This window comes from Cygnus olor, chromosome 1 (assembly GCF_009769625.2).
Source record: "Cygnus olor isolate bCygOlo1 chromosome 1, bCygOlo1.pri.v2, whole genome shotgun sequence".
Classification (NCBI taxonomy): Eukaryota; Metazoa; Chordata; class Aves; order Anseriformes; family Anatidae; genus Cygnus; species Cygnus olor.
In genome coordinates this window covers 185,516,556-185,537,623 of record NC_049169.1, presented here as the reverse complement: position 1 = coordinate 185,537,623, position 21,068 = coordinate 185,516,556, and the positions used below count along the sequence as shown (strand labels likewise).

The 21,068-nt window shown below is 42.4% G+C and overlaps 1 protein-coding gene across 8 annotated transcripts in view; it reads right to left on the bottom strand.

Moving 5' to 3' along the window:
* The window catches only part of STARD13 (StAR related lipid transfer domain containing 13), a 296,363-nt gene that overhangs the window by 32,775 nt on the left and 242,520 nt on the right, over positions 1–21,068 (bottom strand). For all 8 annotated transcript variants that reach the window (XM_040543764.1, XM_040543770.1, XM_040543777.1 and 5 more), the window contains 2 exons: positions 8,848–8,919; positions 6,772–6,853 (listed from right to left, as the gene is read on the bottom strand). In XM_040543764.1, the coding sequence (XP_040399698.1) occupies positions 6,772–6,853; positions 8,848–8,919 (154 nt within the window). The remainder of the gene's footprint in view (positions 1–6,771; positions 6,854–8,847; positions 8,920–21,068) is intronic.

Sequence of the window (21,068 nt, the reverse complement as noted above, 5' to 3'; positions counted from 1 at the left end):
ATGGCACAAGAGCATTACAGCATTAGCATACTCCTCCCTGTGACTTCTAATATTAGAAACCATTTCAAATTTTCACCACTTATAAAGAACAGGCTCACCAAATGTGGATATTCCTTAAAAAATTTCCTTCGTGAAGTACCACCTGCTCATTTGTAGATAAAATACTTCTCCTAAACTCAAGCCAATAAAACCCGTATGCCATATCAGAAAAGCTCTACACTCATATTAATGTGAGTATAATGCATGCACAAGCACAGCCTACATGTGTGTTAGCAATGTCCTTGTAATAAATTGCAGGCTTTGTGGCTCTGTAACGATATCTTCAGCCTTCTGCCCACAGATCCTCCTCCTCAAGGATTACATCTATCATTGCAAAACTCATCTTTTGCCCAAACATGGAATTTTGCAAAGCAAAGTTGCATTTTCTTGGGGCTCCAGCTGAGTAATGTTCTGCTCTTCTTTTGAGTGTAAAATGTTTAAATTTGCATATTGATATCGATTCCAAATATGTACAGGCACAGACACAAGTTCAGAGGACTCCAACCCAACTTTGTATTTGTGGAGACAGCTTCCTCTGAGGGGTGAAAGCAGCTCAGATATGAATCCCTGCACCTCTGCGTTAGCTGCCCTATGCTGGAGGGACAATCTTGTAGCTGCATTTCCACAGTGATATGCTGTTGTGTGCAGCACACTGCTGGGCTGCCTCCCACCAAACCTGGCCACTGCACAGCTGAGTCAAGACACTGCTGCAGTGGCTTTATATATGCCATTCTAGTCTGCACAATGAGCAACAACTAGCATATCTGCAGGTCTTTACAGTGGCACTTTGATTCACCTGAATGCTGTGGAGTGCCCTCAGTTTGTGTTCCGTTACTGTGAGCAAGACCTGGCAATGTCCTGACATCCCATCTGAGTCTTTCCCCTGGGTCTTTTCCCTGGGTTTCTTTCCCCTGTCTGACAGACTAGGGGTGAAGGACAGTGTGCTAGACCCCAAGAGACCACAGCACCAACCAGGGTGCATCCAGACCACGGACTGGGAAGTCCTCCCTGGTCCCTTGACCTATAGATGTCCCGCAAGGTTGAATGGGAGCAAGGAGTGAGCTAAACTGATGCCCAAAGGCTCAGAAATCCTGAGAAACCACTACCTCCTTTGAAGCTGCTTGTCACACCTCAGTAATCAGCTGCCATCTCCCTCATCTCCATGACAGCAGGCTAGAAAAACTCCCCTGAGTAGGCCTCTGGTCTCCGCAGCAGCCCCTGGCAGGTGATTTCTGCAACTGTTTCCTCAAGAGCTTATAAAATAGCCTTACACTTACTGCCTATTCGCACTTGTTAAGGTGAAGAAGATGTAGAAGGAAACATTTTACATGCAGGAGTCAGTGCTCCTTTCACTCAGTGTGATGCCACTTGCCACCTAAAACCACAGGAGCACATGATGCACTTTAGGAGCAGGATGAGAGGAAAGTGACAGCCAGTGACTTAACACTTTGAAGAAAGTGTCCTGGTATTTCTATAAAAGAGAGCTGCGTCTTCAGCACAGAAAGGTGCAGAAAGCTCACGGTTGAACAAACAAAACCATCCAAAGCAGTTGCTTTCCTGCTAACTGCATTAGTCTCAGTGGAGAACTGACAGGTCAGCTCTATCCAAGCGAATGTCGTTGCTTAAACTGGAGGCTTAGAAAGCCTCACCATTGTGCTGGCTGCTTTCTAATCTGGCTTTTCTGTGAGGAACTCACTCCATCAAAAACAAAACTAGTTCTTAATGGGAGCCAGGGGCTCAACCTCAGGTTTTAAATTTACCCATCTACAAAACAACGGCATGCTGTTTGGGGCTTTTCCAATGCTGTGGAAAGATTTGCCAGCGAAATTAGAGACCTAATGATCAGATTTGTTAGCTTGCCTGGTACTAACAACTCCAATCAAAGCCAGTCTGTTTCGACTTCTTGTGTCCTGTTGATGTGCCAGCGATGGCAGAAAGCTTTTCTCATCTGCTTAAAGTCATTAGATGACTGACAGCCAAGTCCTCAACAAATCTTTCCAAAAAAAAAAAACCCAAAAATAAAAGTCTCTGGCTACAAAAGGCTGTTACTAATGTCCCAGTCAAAGTGAGAGAAGCACTACACATGGGAAAAGGCTGACTGTTTCTAATGTTAACAAAACACAAAATCTGGACTTGAGAAAAGGCAGAAAAAACACATTAAATTAACACAAGAGAGGTGGCTACATAGAAAACAAATCATCTAGGATGCATTTGAGTGCTTGTCTGGAGAGCTCTGCAGTGTTCAAGACAAGCCTGGAAAATATTCACTATAGTAAGAACTTCCCTGTTAATTGTATTTTTTCTCCAGATCATCACAGGTAAACACTATGGTGAAACATCATCTCTCTGTTGAAAAGTGTCCCTTGAGACAATGCTTAACATAAAAGGAGTAATTCATGTGCCCAAACAGGAGTCTGGTGCTATTTTAGATCCCCAAGAGTATCGAGCCTGGCCTTCAGCTGCTGCAGGTCCTTTTGGTCCAGCCAGCCCATAGAGAAATCTGAGCTATCTGAGGAGATTCAAAGTGGCATTAGATACAGGTATTTAGGGCTCTGAATCCCATCCCCAGTGCTGTGCTTATTTACCCTTCTAGTGGAAGCTCATCAGAAAGAGGGAATCTCTGAATTTTGCATCCTGTACAGCAGCAAGCAGCACATACAAATAAATACAATCTTGCAGCCAAGAACAATCTGATTATCTGGAAAACCTCAAGGGTGACCTGTTGTCCTGCCTGAAAAGCCATCCAGATAACAGGAAGACAACTTTAAAGCAACGTGGAGCTCCATGAATTCCCCGTGACGTGTTCAAGCAGCTGCTTCCAGCATCTGGTGGGGAATGCAGCACAGGGAGCTGGCTGGTCATGCAAGAGGAAGCACCATGTCTAGTGGGGAGGGCTGGCATGGACTGGCATGGACCAAGCAAACACATTTTATGGTTCTGTAAATTCCTCTCTGAGGGAAATCCTACCTTATTTCTTTGTTTTATCATTACTCCTAGCCAAGTTTAGGTGTTGCATACACCGGCTTCTTCTGGTGTGATGGAATTTGGGAAGAGGCCATCCAACTCTTCATGTGGGGCTGTGCTGAAGACTGAATGCTGAATAAGGGTCTTCCCAGCATTGGCAGAGCTGGTGTGCAAAGCTCATATTGGCACACCCCTGCTCTGCACATTTTGTGCATGAAGAAGATATGCTGTTTTCCAGTCCTACCATTTTTATCACTGCTGCAACTGAGTAAGGCCACACACTCACACAAGATGAACCAACTCTCCTTGAGATCAATGGGAGCCATTCCTCTGGCTTCAAAGCAGGGCTTTTCATGCTGCACGTGGACCTGGGCTTGTTTCCTAACAGCATCCACAGCAATATAACTCAGCAGATTGTGTTGACTATACAATCACCATTTCAAACTCTAATAGTACAGTATCTCATATACTGCGACTTTCGGATTACTAACAAACTAATAGACATGGATTATGCAAAAAGAGGCTGCTGGCTGTTTGGCACAGTTCAGGTTTTAAGATCCTGGTGTAAGGCCCTAGTATCATAGTAGTATTACATACTTATTCTTTATATATTGTCAGTGTATTTACATGAATACAAAAAGTACAACATGGCTTGGCTTTTCCTCCTCACCCTCTTATCACAGCGGCCAAAAAAGTTCCCAGAGCAGAGTCTGTTGCTGCTATTTTGGAAATGACACAGAGATCCAGCTATAAAATTTTCATGCCCAATTATTATTTTGGCAGGCTGACAACGCTTGCCTGCAGATTGCATGGCAATTTTCTATTGTTCGTTACTCAATAAAATCTGAATGGAATCTCTTGATAGGAAAAAAGATACGCCTCTAACCCAAAGGCCTCCAATTTGGTCTTTACTCTGCCAAATTTTCAAATGATATTGTCAACAGCAGGAGTAGTAGAATATCTCAAAAAGGTCACAGAAATCTTTTACAACTGGGAGTCTTAGGCTTTCTGACTAAAGTACTACCAGCTGCCTTAAAAAAAAAAGAAAAGGTTCCTCTGCATTTGTGGCTCATATTTTCTTGTATACTGCAATGTCACAGAAAACTGATTATAAAATGAGGTTAAGAGTCTGATTTCAATCCACAAGAGCAGAGAAATTCAGTGTTTATGCTAGAACTACTATAGTTCAGAGCACTCCAGCTCTGAACTATAAAATTATCTTCCCAATAAAATGGAGAACCCCACTTTGTTCACTCCCATGGCCTCAATGCACCGTTAGTCAATGTGAAGGCTTGGTCATGCGTTGCTTTGAGTGCAGTGGGAGTTTTGGGTGTATGAAGAATGGAAGTTTGGCACCCAACCTGGTAATCTGTACTTGCAGAAATAATAACCGACCTTTTCTTAGCTTTCTGTTTCAGAAAAGTGTGTCACAGCCCGCAGCTCTTTTATGCCATACTGGCATACACCTTAGAGTAATGCCAACACAAAGCAAGGGTAGAAGACTGGCCACTGTGGTTGGCCGAGCTGTGAGGATTTACAGTATACTGCAAAACTTGGAAAAAGTTCATTTTGTAGTTACAATAACACAGTTTGTAGTGAGGGGAGTGACTGACTCTGTTTACTGTTTCTGATGAACCCGAAACTTTACATTTGGCACAACTGCTTTTTACGGGTCACTCTCAGTTAAAAGTTTGGAACTCCTGAATTACAACAAATTAAAAGTCTGCAATCTGAAAACATGACACTTCCATCTCTATAATCTGTATATAATGCTTCTCTTTCTACCTGACTCATATAACAGGTGTCATTCCTTTCTTAGATCTAAGCTTTTTGAAAGCACCCAACAAAAATTAAAGCCAATGGATGTTGTCTTCAGAATAAAGTAATTCCAGAAGAAGTTACCAGGCAGTCACGAAAACCTTTACCCTTGAATAAAATAATTTGGCAAGATCTGTGTCTAGCCTTATGTACTGTAGGTCTCAGCAGTATCATTTGATTTAGGCTAATATAAAGCATTGTCATATCAGTACATCTCTCCAGCTGCTAGTTTATTTTCCAAAACCTCATATTTTAATAAAAGAGAGAAAAAAAAAAAAAAAAAAATGCTGAAGAATCTCTAGCTGTTCATCTCACAAAGAAATCCTCATTAATGCAGACCTGGTGTAACCATTGCAGGTATATCTGTGAGTCTACAGAAAGTCTGGAAGAGCAAGAGGTGCTGTCACTTAGCTGAGTAGATGTTGGATGCTTTTGACTGTAATTGCACGACTACTATTGCTCATTATTTCAGAGAAGAAAGGCAGGGGAGAGTCCTAGGGCTATGTAATGACTGCCACACACTGTTTGCTTTTACAAGAATGGTACAGGGACAGGGATAAATGTATTTTTGTATAGTGCTTCAATTTTATGGAAAAGGGTGGGTGGAAGAGATTTCAACCTTCTACCACTTCCAATTTCCTAGACTACAGCAAGGTAGTACCAGACTAAATCAGTGATATGTATGTATGTGTGGGAAGAAGGTTTCTTAGGTATGGGAAGTCCCTCCCACCAGGTCAGTAGGTCAAGCTTGTAGTTATTCCACTCCGTGGCATCTTTGAGAACAATCACTGTTTTTACTACAGATTTCTTCTCAAACACAAAGGCTACTGCATGGAGAAAGATGATATTCTTTTCCCCATATCTGTAATAAACAAATGGAGAAGCAACCTGCAGCAAGGGAGTTTTGTGAAAGCATTCTGACAGCTATGCCCAGAAATTTTCTGGATCCTCCAGGAAAGAGGGCAGCTCCTGGCCTGAAAAGAGGGACCACATTAACTGTCTTTCAGCCCTACTTCCTGTCACCCTAGGAAACCCTCTCTGCAGTCTTCCATCACAGGGTCATTATCCCTGCATGTACAGTGTGATGTGCAATGGAACAGCACATACTCTCTGATGACTTTAGCCACAGTTGCAGAAGGGGAAATAGAGTTTTGTCCAATTATTTTGATGCTGGTGTTGTGAAAGTTTCCATAACATGTAATAAGGCGTGTTTGGTTAGGGGCCAGATGCTCCTTTGTCCTTACTGAAGTGGTGAGGAGCAGAACCCAGCTTGAGCTGAGCGCAGGAGAAATAAGGGGAACAATGCCTCTGCAATGTGGTTTTGCAGAACTACCACAGAACTGTAGCTTCTTAAGTCCTGGGGGACAGTACTGGAGCAATGCAATGCAGTACATTCATCACAGACAGAGTATAAAAAGCTAGATAAACAGCAAAAGCCTTCTGGGAGGGGTAGACCAATGACTAGTTGTAGTAGCTGTAGCACTGTGGGGTTCTGGTCCCAGTGCTGTTGGTGATGCCAAAAGGAGAGTACCAAGGGAATTACAGCAGCATGAGAGCCATGCTTGCTGCCAGAGAAAGTAATTGCTGAATTCTCTCCAGTGAAGTTTTATCTTTTTTGCTGTGCTTGGACATAGAGCTGTTCATGTGCAACTCAAATACGACTCCATTTATTCAGGATTTCCTTGTATTGCTGCTGGTTCTTTGTTAAAATGAAGGTGTTTCAAACCCACTGGTTTTGGATCCTTAATCTTGCGATGGTTTCTATGAGTGTAGTGGAAAAACTCCATTTTTTTCAATAAGAGAAATGAATTCAGAATGGCATCATTTTAGACATCATTGCTTAATTCACATGGATAAACAAACATCTTTTCTGCTGGGCTGCTGTGCTAGCAATAACAAACCAGCTCACGTTTTTACATTAACAGGAAAGAAACTTGAGGTGTCATTTACCTGCAAAGAGGTTCTACAAGGTCCTTGTCAAGAAAATCATGATCTTTCTTTACTGCAGCAATGTCAATGGGAAACTGGGAGTCTAAAAAAGGAGACAATATTAAGATGACTGCTTGCTATTCAAATGAAAATACATTGTCTACATCAAAAATGCTTTGCATGTACTTGGTTACTTAAATCTAGCATTACTGATTTCACTCAGCTCTGGTTTCCTTCTAGCTGTATTGGTGACCCTCTCAGTCACCTTATTATTTCTTTTCTCTTAAGTGTCTAATTGAGCATCCTGCGCACCAAAGAGACAGTGACATTATTTCACTTTGGCTTTAATAAGATACTCAATTGTTCGCTGCTCTTTCTAGTGCCTAACACAAACGAATGAGATCAGAGAATTACCAACACACGCATTATCCACATAAGCAATAAGGTTCTCATTCCCATTCCCATCAGAGTGACTTTAATGAATTGCTAGACAGACTTTAGAAACATTTTGAGCTTTTTTGCTTTTAATACAACTCCCAACAACGTTTTCAGACAAAGGGTTACTCAAGTAACAAGCAAAAAACGAACTGAATTATAACTCCTAAAACTTGCTAAAAAGCCAAACTAGTGTGCTGGAAGCTGACATTTGTAATGAAAAGTGACATGGCTGCAACACATTAGTGGGCTCCGTAACAGCGGGACGGGCTCCAGCGTGGTGGCTGCACTCCAGGCTGCTCTGCCATGTTTAGGTACCGCAGTGGGAAGCTGGGATACGGGAACTGCAGCCAGCATTTTCAGACACTAGTACTTAACATTTACATAATAGATGCCTGTAAAAATGACCTTGTTTTCAGAGACGCTGGCTGTCTAGAGCGCATATTGGCTGTATAGGAACTGTGGGAGCCCAGCATGGGTTGCATTTTGGAGGGCACATCCCTTTGGGATTGGCACGCAGTGAACTCTCCTTTCTTTATGTGAGATACCCTGATTATAACGCAGACACAAAAGGTACTGCTGGGTACCCAGGGACTGTGATAGCGACTCCTATGTCAGCTTTGATCAGCCCAGGTTTATTAATCTTAGTTCCTTGCTACTTTAGCAGAGCCTGCCTGGCTCCTGTAGAGCCATGTGAGCATCTCTGCATGGCTCTCCCCAGCGCTCCCGGTCCTCGGGCACCCTGCCCCATTGGGACCCAGCACCTGGCCCGCAGGAGGTGTCCTCAGCACCATGCTTCCCACTGCTCCCAGCTCTGTGGAGCTGGCTCTGACCTGTGAGGTTTCTTGGCTCCATGCGTGGAGCTGTGCTGCCTCCAGACCCAAGCTGACCCTGGCCAGTGTCCAGCGGGGCTTGGCAGAGCTGTGCTTTGGCTAATAAGCCTGAGTGGTCCTGAGCTCGCTCTGTGTCTCTGGCAGGGGGAATAGGCAGTTTGGAAAAAATGAGGATCAGCTGCAGTTTCCCTCTCAGCACTGAGCGACAGAGAGCAGGAAAAAAATGTCTCCCAGTCCCCAAATTGCTCCTGAAGGCACCAGCAGTGCACATGCTCGCCCTGTCCTCCAGGATGCCACTTCCCTGAGGACGACTGTATATCATCCACCCACTCCAGAAGCAGCTAGGATGGGGACATGACCATTTGCTTTGAGCCAGCACTGCAATATTTGCTTTTCTTGCTTTGCCCGGAGTGGAGGACAAATGTAAAACACAGCTCAAGTGATTCACTTTTGGTAACTTTGCAGAGTTTTCAATTTCATTTTCAGTAAGATTGAAATTTTCAGTAGCTTTTGATATTTTCAATCTTGTTTTTGACAGTTCAGGAAGTTTTTTCTTTATTTTTTTTAAAGACCTATGCATTTTTTTTTACTTCTTTTTGTTAACCTTTGAGGTTTACACAAACTGTGTCCCCCTCTTTTCTTCCGCAGCCATGAAGGCAAGAATCTCACTTTTCTTTAGGCATTCATATGACTCCAGCAGCTGAGGCTTTGTGAAGCAGCCAGACGCGGCGATAACTCACTCAAATGCAGAGCTGGCCGACTGCAGGCTCTCCTGGCAAGGACCCAATGCACTTTCAGTACTGCATAAAGAGCAGAAAAACCTACTTACCCTCGTAGAACTGAGCATACTGGGGAAATCCAGCTGCACGTAACCAGTCACACGCTTCCTTTGCTTCGATTTCTGAGGAAAAAGAGAAAAGAGAATAATTTACACGTTGTTATTTTGCATTAGAAGCTCTTTGATTACAAGAAAATAGCAAGGAGACTTGGTAATAGCTGCTCCCTCTTTAAAAGCATTGTCATCACTCAGAAGTATTTTTTCACGGCATCAGAAAATAAAATAGAGCCCATCAAAGAAATCCACCTGACTCCATAGGGCTCTGGGGTTTGCATAGCTGTTTGGTGCCTGGGATGAAGACACCGAAGTTTTAATCACCTCCACGAGGAAGGAGGGCTGCTCAGCCAGGTGTGTCGTCCTGTGTCCTATCCCAAGGGCAAGATGTTGGGGAGAGGTGAAGGTGAAGCAGGGTGGATATGAGATGACAGAGAACATGCAGTGGGTTTTCTCTTGCTCCAACACTTTTTGCAGAGAAAAATCACACGTGAAAGACACTGAATGCTCTGGACAGGGTTAGTGTTACTGAAGGGAAATTGCCCAGGTAGGATGCACTTTCCTACCTTTAGCCATCTGAACTCAATTATGTAGAGTCCCTCCACAGTCAATAGAGAGACAGTTACTTGCAAAGGGTGATTCATTTCACCTTAAAGTAGTGTCTAAAATAGGTGGGATAAATCACTTACTGACAATGCCTTTCTCTTGTGGCTGCTAATAGAGGAGGGATAAACTGCTGCTGGTATGTCTATACAGCTAGATGGAAACAGAGACTGACTGGCAGGAGCTTCCAGCACTGCACCCCAGACCACTTGCTCTTCGTTCACTTTAATCCACTTTCAAGCCTGTTTGGGACTGTTTCAGTTATCTTTCTTCAAGACAAATCTTTTCTTGAGAAGGCCAGTACTAAGCAGTCTGGAGATGAATCAATTTGTCTCATCTTCTCCTCGGTTCTCCACTATTTAGAAGCATAGACACAGCTTGTGCTGGACTAGGCTTCCACTTTCAAGCGGCATTTGCTGGGTATGATGTATCTTGACCTCCTGGAGGAGGTGCTGGAATGACCAGCTGGACAAGAGAACAGCATCTCCTTAGCTGGGGGTGACAACAGGGATAGGGGAGGGGAAGGGAATGAAAGAAAACCATGTTCAAGACAGTGACTACATTCCCCGACCTCTGCGGTGACCTGTGCTTGCTGATATTAGGGTCACTTGATTTTTGCCAAGCTCCACGAGATCATTTTACCAAGACCTGAGAGCACTGCTCCAGATCTATCTCTGCCCTGCCACGTGGGCACCCATGCTGCCTGCATGTACGGCTGCTTCCACAGCCATGAGAAGAACAGCAGAAAATAGAGGAACACCCAGATACACGTGGATTGACAGAAAACCTGGGCAACATTTCCTTTCTGCTCAGATCTAGACCAGAATCTACCACCTGGCTGGTTCTGGTTTACAAAATCAAAGTCAAAACACGTGCCTGCATCTCTTATACTTGCAAAATTTAGATGTGTGTCGGCTAAGGAATGGAGTGTGCAGGTGTTGAAGAAAGGAGACATTTATGTTGCTTATTATTCGACCTGAATGAATCAATCAAGGGTTTGGGCACATTTGCAGTTATAAAATCTAGGCAGCCATAATATGAAAACCTAAATATAAAACAAGCAACGGAACTGGAAGAATAAAATCAGGCTCAGTTGTTCTTCTCCATGTTTTGCCTTGCATGCAAAAAAATGCCAGTCATAAATCTGTTTTGCACTAAAATGCATTTTTATAGATAGGGGATGCTGGCATGAAGTTTTCCCTGTGCAACCCCATTCAAATCACTCATTATACCCCTAATGACTTTACCCACTGAAGCTCACCATAAAACCTGCTTTGAATACACTCTGCAGTACGTGACCCACACACCTTTTTCTGATCCTCTAAACACTGAACCACATCAGCAAATTTTGTTGCAGAAATAAAAATTCAGAGTGTAAGGCCTACTTATCAAAAGCCCAATTTCCCAAAGACGATGAGACAGCCAGGAACAGCTCTGCAATGGCAACAATCATTAGCAGTGCTGAAAAGGATTTACCACCAGGTCTTCATTTGCTTTGACATTAGCTCATGTTAAGGCCAAAAAATGGAGTATGAAAGTACATTCAGTTCTTAACACCGCACAAAAGAATGAGCAGCTTACATAAAACGTGGCTCTCACTACTGCACATCTGTGTGCCGAAAGTACATCTCTATTATGTTCCAGTGAGGCTGAATATTTTTATTAAATGCTTGGAAAAAAGACAAGCCTTTATACTTTTTCTTTTGCTTAATTCAATCTCATGAAACACAGATGAATCAATCCCATTTCAAAATGTATTTTACGACTCATAACAGCTGTACGTACATTCTAGCTTCATCTGGCCTGGAAGCACAACTAACAGAGGCTGTGGGTGATGGAGAATGCTACCATTTAATGCTCTTATATGCTTATCATATTTCAGTGTTTTTTGCAGTTGGCTGGTCAGAGGATCTTGCTGAGGAATCTTCCTGCAGACCAAGTGAGGTCTAAAAAATCTCAGGTTGCAGTGGGTGAATGATTATAGGGAATAAGCAAGGAAAGCAAACCTTACCCGTTCAGTTTTTGTTGGAGGCTATTGTTTTTAGAGGCTGTTTGTAACACACTGCAGCCCACTCAAACTCAAAATGATTGATGGATTAACTTCTGCCTTCAAATCTTTGACTCCATCTCCTCCATGAAGGCATCTCTTGGGAGTATTCTAATTTTCTGAATGATCACCTCAAAAAAACCAGATTCAGCCTTGAACACGATTTGCTAAATCAGCTTCCAGCACACTGAGTCTCAGACACGTATATGGGTAATGCCCAGTTACCTCCCTTCTCTGTTATATTTTTGGTCTTATTCAGAGGACAGCAGTGCAATATGCTATTGGCCCAGCCAAAAGCATGACTCCGTTCACATCAGTGAATTTCTTCTGGTTAAAGGCACCTGTTCCAGCCATTCCCCTCTTGGCTGGTAATGTAGTTTGAGTGAAAAGGCACGAACAAGTATTTGCTCCTCAGCAGAGACAAGAGGTGATTTCTATTATCTCACTCTGGGCATGTAATCCAAGTTTCAGTTCAGTATGCAATACAGATTTTTTTCATTACTGGCTATTGCAATGCATAAAATACAATTTGAGATGCTCGATTTAACATTCCCTTTCTGTGCATACACTCTAATATTTGCTTTTTGCTACTTGCTAGTTAACCATCAGCGAAGACTTATTTGGGAAGAGATGAGTACAGCACCAAAAAGACCTTACTGAAGATGTCAATGAAGGGTTGCAGAAATACTTTTGAAAGCATTGGTCTAGTGCTGCTCTGATGTCCAGGCTAATGCAGGTGTCAAAGGCAACCAGCAGTAGCTGTGCTGTCTTGGTGCAACCCTGCAAGCACCTGGAAAGCCACGTGTTCACAGGTTGTCAACAGCACAGAGAAGGGTTGTCACACTGAGAAGAGATCCTACATTTGTGCTTAATGCTCACCAGGAGCCACAGCTTCTCCCAGAATCATGTGAGCCCCCACCAGCCCAGCATCTGCCCCAGGGACAACATCTCCAAGATTCTGCTTAGGGAATTTGGGAAAATGAAATTGTGGGGTGGCATGGCCCACAGTACACATGATGGTGAGTTTCCACTTATGCACTTCCATACTGCTCTCCTGACTGAAAAGAAAATCATGGACAATTTTCCTACTGCTTCCCACTTGCTTGGTCAGCAGCTAATGGCAATAGTTCATTAGTAAGACTAGGTAATAACTCAGTCACAAATACTGACGTGCATCAGTATGTCTCACAGAACTGGAGTTCTCTGTTTGTTTTTTTTTTCAGCTTTTAGTTAAAGCTTGACAAGAAAAAAGTTTCTCTTTCCATTACTCTTTTCTACTGGTAACAATTTATAACTGATGTTCATACCTTCAAAAGTCCTCCAGCCCCACTTGTGAGGAGATCACAGAATCATTTATCTATATCATGTATCATATGTGAATATATTATACGTGAATATCATATTATCATGTGAGAAGGAATCACAGAATCATTTAGATTGGAAAAGACCCTTAAGATCATCAAGTCCAACCATCAGCCTAACACTACCAAGTCCATAACTAAAACATGTCCCTAAGTGCCATGTCCACAACGATGAGGTTGATGACCTCCTCGTGGCCTTCATGTCCCCCTCATTTACCAGCTTTTGTCAGGAGGTGTGTGCAGAGTCCCCTGTGCACAAATGTCACTGCTGAGCTTCCTCACGTCTCACCCCAGAGGCTCCTCAGAAGTTGCCCCCTGCTTCACCAAAACCTATCAGTACACATATGAAATCATCAGCTTTGTATTTTGCCACACTCCTCTTTGATCAGCCAAGCCATTGGGTTTTGCTTTTTTATTCCTTTGGGATTGTTTCTCAATCTTTCTTCCTGGAGTTGTCTCACTGCATAATAAATTAAATGCTTATCAGAGATGGTGATATCGCACAATAGGGATTGAAGTGCAAATCTTTTATCCATTTTCTGGATTTATTTAAGACATAAGTAGAGTGAAACAGGGACAGAGGGGTTCACCCAGGAAACTTACCAGATGGTGAGAGCACAGCTGGGATGTGGCTTCAAGCCCATGCTTGGTGTTAAGCAGGTTTGCGCTTGTGTCCCACACACCCTGTGAATGCTCTGGCTATTCTGGGGCTGAAACGGAGATGGCTGCTTGCAGTCTTTCTCTCTCCCAGTACTTACAATTCTACACAAACTGCTTGAATGGTGCCCAACACCAGAAGGAAACTCCAAGAGTTAGCTGTCCCTGACAGGGACACCCTACCCTGCCTGCCCTCACTCCACTGACTCCTTCTGTTTCCTTTCATGACATATCAGCTCTTGGCCAACCCACTGGAGATCCAGCTCAACCCTCTAAGCTGGCAGAAAACTAACCTCCAAGGGTGTAATTTAGTCCACATTAGATGCATTTTAACTAGCTGAAGAAAACCTAACCATGGGGACAGTCCTTCCTCACATGAAGAAAAGCAGAACTGTCTAAAGATCTGTTTGGTTAAAATCGCTCAGTCAAGAAAAAATCATGTAAGTAAATTCATTTTACAGCTTGGGACCTTATCACTGTCCATAAATATCAGTTAGTACAGTCATTTAACTTTTCCCATCCAGACATCAGCAACTGTCATCTTATTTCTGCCTTTCTGCTATTATCCCTCTGTCTCCTCTGTATTCTCTTTTGGTGTTTCTCCTTTTTTTTCCCCTATAATTTTAATTTAAGATTCAGATATCCCTTTGCATGATGTAGCAAAAGAAATTGCAACAAGAATAAATAAGGTACATAATTACCTCATCTATTGTGTTTATGTCAACTTTATGTGTGATAACCTTTATTATTCAGCTGCCTGTAACAAATCACTATTTATGCTCTCTTTTTTATTTCCCCTATATTACTCACCACTTAAATCTAATTTACTAGGTTAAAGCTAAAATATCTAGGAGTGTTAGTGAAAACAATTGATCAAGTCAATGGAAAAGAGTCTGTTTTATGGTGCAGCCACATCAGTGAGCTTCACTAGAAGCCAAAAGCTTGGTCTGTTAGGTAGAAAAAGGTCTCAGGTCTCTTTTTGAGAGGTCTCTCTTGCAACTGTTGTTTGATGCCAGATAGCAACACCCTTTACTCTTAGAGTCCCAGTGGACCTGTGTGAAAGGTGAGCCAGAGACTACTACTGGGGACGAGACTTTGACCATGCCTTACACCTGAGGCACGCTCGGGGCAGCTGGACACACTGTGTGGGGGAGCTTCGGCCTCGCCTAGCTGGCCTTGATGCCCCATACACCCACCACGTCACAAATAAGCCATGCCACCAGCCTGATGACTTCCCAGAAGAGCACTCATGAGGGCAGAGTGCTTCTTTTCTGAAGGAAGGCTCAGTTCAGGCTGAAGCCGTATGAGAACAGGCCCAGCATGTTTCAGCTTCTTGCTGCCCAGGTCAGGATACTTTAATGGCCCCCGCTGCTCTCCTGCCCCTACATATCGTCATCTTTAAGATAGTGATCCATGCTACTATTATTCTGTTTTTTTCAGATGGGGATTTGAAGCACTTCAAAAGTACACAAGCAAGTTAGAGAGGAGGTTGGTGGGAATTAGGTGCATGACTCTAATTAGGTGCATGACCCTAACTGCCCATACAAATATAGCTATGTTACTCCTCAAGTACTAATACCCTTAGAAATCTGGTCTGGAGATTGCCAAATTTCTGAAGTTTTGATACCTGAATGCATCACTTCATCGTCACCCAGCTACTACATAACACTGAAGGCTGATAGGTTTCCACTGAATGGCATTTTCGAAGCCACTTTGGAGCTAAGAAATCAGCCTCATGGTAGGGTTTAGGTGCTGAATTGTAAATAACAGGAAAATATTTACAAATATGAGAACAAATGACTTTCCAAGGTCACGCAGGAAATTCACAGCAAAACATCTACACAGGTCACATCTACAGCAGGCAGGTTGCTGTAGATCATGGAAAAATATAAAGCTTCTCGTGTTCCCTAAAGAAAAAGCCCCGTGCAATTTACTAAAGACAGATAACATTTTCTGTAACATTTTCATGCACCAGAATTTAAAAGGGAAAAGTCTTAAGTTTTATTTATAGGATGGTATAAATTTTTGTGCAAAGTATAATGGTGTCTGTGAAATGATTTAGGCTTTTAGCATAATTTCCCAAGAACTCCATTTGAGGGAAGACTTTCAGGTAGAGCTCTTCTGGTTTGCCCTGTCTCCTTCCACTCTGCAGGACTTTTCCAGAAAAATTCGAATAATAATGCAAAGGCAATTGTACCGTGCACCCATAAAATTACCATTTATGGCACAAATCTATCAAAAATAAAATAAAACATAACCATACAATGAATTCGTATTATTTTACTACACTATGGTGTGTACTCTTCAATAAATCCTGGTAATAAGGTTTTCAAAAGTGGAATTTCATTGGAATTATTTTATATCATGCTGTATAATTACTATTAGAGGCAAGGTTATGTTTTGCAAGCAAGGAACAAATAAAGCTGTCAAAGCATTATTTTAATAGACATTAAGCTTTTGCAGAGTATTGTGGTACCAGTAATAATACAATAAAATATGGACCTTTTAAACTACTGTGGCTGAAAATAATTCAAATGTCAATAGAAAAAAAATATCCTTTCAAGCTCATGAGTTGTTTCTTTCTCTGTAGTTCTTTACACTTGGTGAATAATAGCCAGATGATGTCCATTCATGCTTTGACTTCTTAGAAAGGTTGAAAGTGAGAAGCATGATTATTTATGGACATGAAAAAAGAAATCTCATATGCCGAGAGATGAAAAGATTGGGACTGTTTACCTTGGAGAGCAGATGAATAAGGAAGGGTTATGATAAAAGGGTACAAAATCATGGGTAATACAAAAATAGGAAATTGGGAGCTTCTATTCACTCTGCCTTGTAGCACAAGGGCAGGAAGATTAATGAAAAGGGAGGAATGAAAAAGAAATAAGGCAATCTGAACTGATAAAGTATTTTTTTAAAAAGGAATCTATGAAATTCATTGCCAAAGGACACTGGGATCAGGAGATGAGTGGGCTAAAAACTGAACTGTCTTATCTGAGTACCCACTGCTACCACCTCAGATTTGGAAAAGGATTCTCCAGAATAGAATAAATGAAACCAAACTAAAGACAGCATTATAAGATTATTTTTTCCTGGCTAGATGACCCCTTGTATAGCTTTTCTTCTGAGCCACTGTGCTCAGGCATAGTCTGGGACTATGTGAACTATTTCTTCGATCAACTGTGACAATTCCTTTGTTACCTACTATGACCAAATTCTGCACAGTGCCACTGGGATGGGACACTTCTCATCAGCCTTTCATCTTTGGCAAGACTACATTTCCCAAGAGGAAAGGTGTGTCGTTCTGGCCAGGAATTAGGAACTTAGCTCCTCTTCGGGTGAAAAGGACTATGCTCATCCTTTCCTGAATTAACACGATACTGGTTAAAACTGGTAGGCCTGAAATTTACAGCAGGTTCACCAGGTATGAAAAGTCACAGGTCTGGCAAGATTGTGTCTATATTAGTATTTTTGACATCTAGATCTCATCAGAGCTAGGCAGATAGCGCACCACTTCCACTCATGCTAACAAGGTGAAGGAAGCTATGCAAATGGCAACACGAGAACAGGGAAAACAGTTTGCAGAGAGACCTTTGCACAATGTACCCCACTCCACAAGTGTAAGTGAAGAGGTGACTTGCAAGGGCTGTTAAAGCAGCAAGCAGAACAAGCCAGCGGAGGCACAGGGACACATAAAGACCTCAGGAGCAAGAAGTAACCTGAGGGACTCCTGATTCAGAGTCATTAGCCTCCCTTCCAGGCAGCCATCAGTGTCCCTAAGAGTCTTTAGCCTCAAATCAGCTCCCCAGGGAATTTTTCCCTTATGTAGATTTCTAAGTAACTCTAGAGGTACAGGGGACGGCATGTTGGGCACAGCAAGGCACCTGCATATGAGAATGCAGTGAGGTATGGACACCAACTTGTCTTAATATTTGAAAGTCTCATAACACTATAAACACAGCAAAGATGTTTAACCGAGCCGAAGGATGTTGAAAAGTCATGTCTATGTTATGTGGTTCAGCTATGTGATCAAACCAAGAGATCCAGCTCTTCCTTGAGCATTCTCTCCAGGTCTTTGCTGTTTATCATCATGATCACTTCTATTTACTGCTGATTTCTCTTTCTCCTCATTTTTTCTGTATCTTCTACTCCAAACTCCTTTAAAACTAACTTTCTGCCATCCGTTACTCTGACATTTTTGCTACCCACTGTTCCACATATCCATCCACTTTATGCAACCTTACTCCATGCTAGTGTTTCCTTTTTTTTTGCCATATTCCTTTCAAATTTCCTAAATCAGGATTATAAATCCCTCCTAACCCCCAAAATCTCTCCCTATCTTCAAATATCACTTTGAAATTGCTTTTCTTCTCAGCTTACAATTGATTTGTACAATGCAGTAATTTGTGATGACACTAATAAAACAATAGCTTGCATCCCACATCTCATCTTGAGGCACTTTAAATGGTTATAAAAACTGATGTGAAAGTTATATATAGGGATCACTACATCCATGGGTGAAATGCAGCTGCATTAGGATGAAATGTGGCAGCTGCATAAAAGAACGCTGCAGCAGTTTATGACAAGAAACAAGAAGAATTCTTTATCCAGCTGAAACTACCAGTGGGATTTATGAGCTAGATAAAATTCAAATAATATATATATATATATATATATACACTGGGAGCTGACAAGGACACCAGGCTCTCCTCCCTTTCATCTTAGGAAAAATAGTCTGGTATTGCTAATGGCCAGAAGTGATTAAGAGCTTGGTTCCCGTCACATCCACCCCCCTCTTCAATAGGATTTATATTCCTTTTCCTGCCTTCTGACAGCACTCATGAGTATTGCTTAGCACAAGCTCTGAGGATAGAGTACTACCCACCTGTTCTCCAGCACCATGCTGCCCTTCCCACCTATTTGGCAGGCCATTCAAAAAGTGATGGGTTTAGCACTGCTGACTTGAGAATTAACAGGGCTTTGATAGTGGTGCATAAGCACTGTATGTCCACCTAAAAATGTGTTTGGATGAAGTTAGGGAAAATGTGAGTATTTAAAGGCTCTACTATAAAATATATTGTATCTTTAATGTGGAAGGAATATTATCAGATAGGTAGAGAAGGGGTAACAATCTCATCCTCTGGGATCTATTCCAAAACTTCTGATGACTCGTAGAGTCACTACAGGCCAGATTTTGAAAACAGACTTTCATCTTATGCCTTCAGGTTTCCAAGTGAAGAGATCTAGGCTGCATCTAAACTTCTGTGTAGAATGGAGCAAAGAGTGGCCTGAACACCAAAATAGCTTCTGAGCTCATATTTCAAAGAGAAATGTTGAGTCCAGCTGGTGTTTAGAAAACCTTCAAGTGTATGCTCAATTGCCACCCACATATGCTGTAAAGCAATTTTTACAGCATACCAGAGATACCGCCATAGCTAATAGATATTAATAATAAGTAGTCCTTGCAGCATTGTACCCATATGTAGCTATTCATGTTATATTCAAGTTATGTATGTTCTAATGAATCACTATTTTTGAAGAGTGAAAGAGCAAGTGATCATCCAAAAGGCTGGAACACAGCTTTGCGGGAAAGGACCTGGGCATCCTGGTGGATACCAAGTTGAACATGAGCCAGCAAGATGACTTTGCCACAAAAAATGCTAACAGTATCCCGGGCTGCATTAGGCAAAATGTTGCCAGCAGATCAGCAGAGATTCAGCACTGGTGAGGCCAGATCTGGGGTACTGGGTCCAGTTCTGGGCCCCCCAGTATAAAGAAGACCTGGAGAGAGTCCAAAGCAGGGCCACCAAGATGAAGAAGGGGCTGGAACATCCCTGCTGTGAGGAGAGGCTGGGAGAGTTGGGGCTGCTCAGCCTGGAGAAGAGGAGGCTCAGGGGGATCTCGTCCATGTCCCTAAATCCCTGAAGGGAGGGTGCAGAGAGGACGGAGCCAGGCCCTGCTCAGTGGTGCCCACTTGCTGTAAGCTATTCTGTATTGCTTTTCTTCTTGAGGAAGATTAGCGCCATTGATTTTAAGACCCAGAGAGTCACAGGAAGGGTAAGCACAACACAAAAGAGCAGCCTAGTGAATAGGAAGCATATATGTATCAATTCTAACTGTACCATTATGGGAAAGTAGCCATATCTGAAAACTTGAAATTATAAGTATTCAGAATTATTTTCCTTATATGTGAACTCTTTGATTAGATTGCTAATACTTTAATTACACTAGTAATAAATTCTTTCATCTATACACAAGGCACGTTTCTTCAGTGCACATGAATTGTACAAGGTGTTTGGTCTGGTACTCTGCCCTTGAGACTTGTTTTGACGTGGGATGCAACAGATGGACCCCACTACACGCAGCTTTCAGCTACCCCCTGTCCCTGCAAGCTTTTGTAAATGTCATCTCTTGCAAGGCCAGGGTAGATTTGCAGACAGCTTGAATTCAAGCAGCACACAAGATGCCCAAGGTCTCTGGAGCGGCCTGACATTCAGAGGGCTCCCATGAGGGAGCAGCGCGGGTCTGAGCATTATTTCTGCTCCCATGGGGAATCAGAACTCCACTCACAGACAGAGATTTAATGTCTCTGGAAGCCAGGATTTTCAAACTCAGTGTCCTAAGCTGTAGGTCAAGTCTGAGACTTAAACATCGTGCCACGATACCCAACGTGGTTTGTATGTGTGCGGTGCTGAAGTTAATTGGTCAAACAGTAATTGGAGCTCCTCAGATGAAAGGCGCTATGGAATGCAGGAGGATGCTTCATGTTATAATAGGAGTGAAAATGTAAACATTCCCCCAGAAGATACATGTTGTCACAGTAGACTTTCTCCCCGAATTATGCAAATAAGTAGTATAAAACGTAGTTCCTTATCACCATATTAATTATTGTTTGATTATGCCCTTCATGTGCTGTAGATGTTCAAATTACACGCAGGCAATCAGATACACATCAGAGAACCTCTACCCATCTGAGGTGGTCTTCATGCTGTGAATTTATATTAAACACTGAACATCACTGTGAAGCTAACTCCCCTTGGAGATAATACTTTGATGTATTAATAAAAAAGACTCCTCAGTTCTTGTTTATTGTAAATTAAGATTAAAGTAATTTCTTTTGGAGTTCTGAGTGAGAAGAGTAATTTGTACTGCAGGAAACATTGATAAGGTACAGCACAAATGGAAGAGCTGAAATATTTGAGACAGAGGTCTAGATCCATGGCTTGTGCACAGAGAATGTACTGCAAAGTGCCAAGCTCCCACCTGGAGTTATCAGTATTAGCTGTTGTTATCAGCTGATGAACACTATGAGCGGCTCTGTCTTTAGATCCCACTGTTTCCTTATTAGCTCCTTCCATTAAAAGACCTATTGAAAAGACATTCTGTGCATTTCTTCTGAAAAAAAAAACCAAAATCCTTAACAGCAGAATGTCAGTTGTTCACACAATCTGAAGAAGTTGTCATCCACACACAACCCAGCAACAGGAGGGCTGACATTATCCTAAAAATACAGACAAGGGCTGTACCTACAAACCCAGATGACGTCCTCT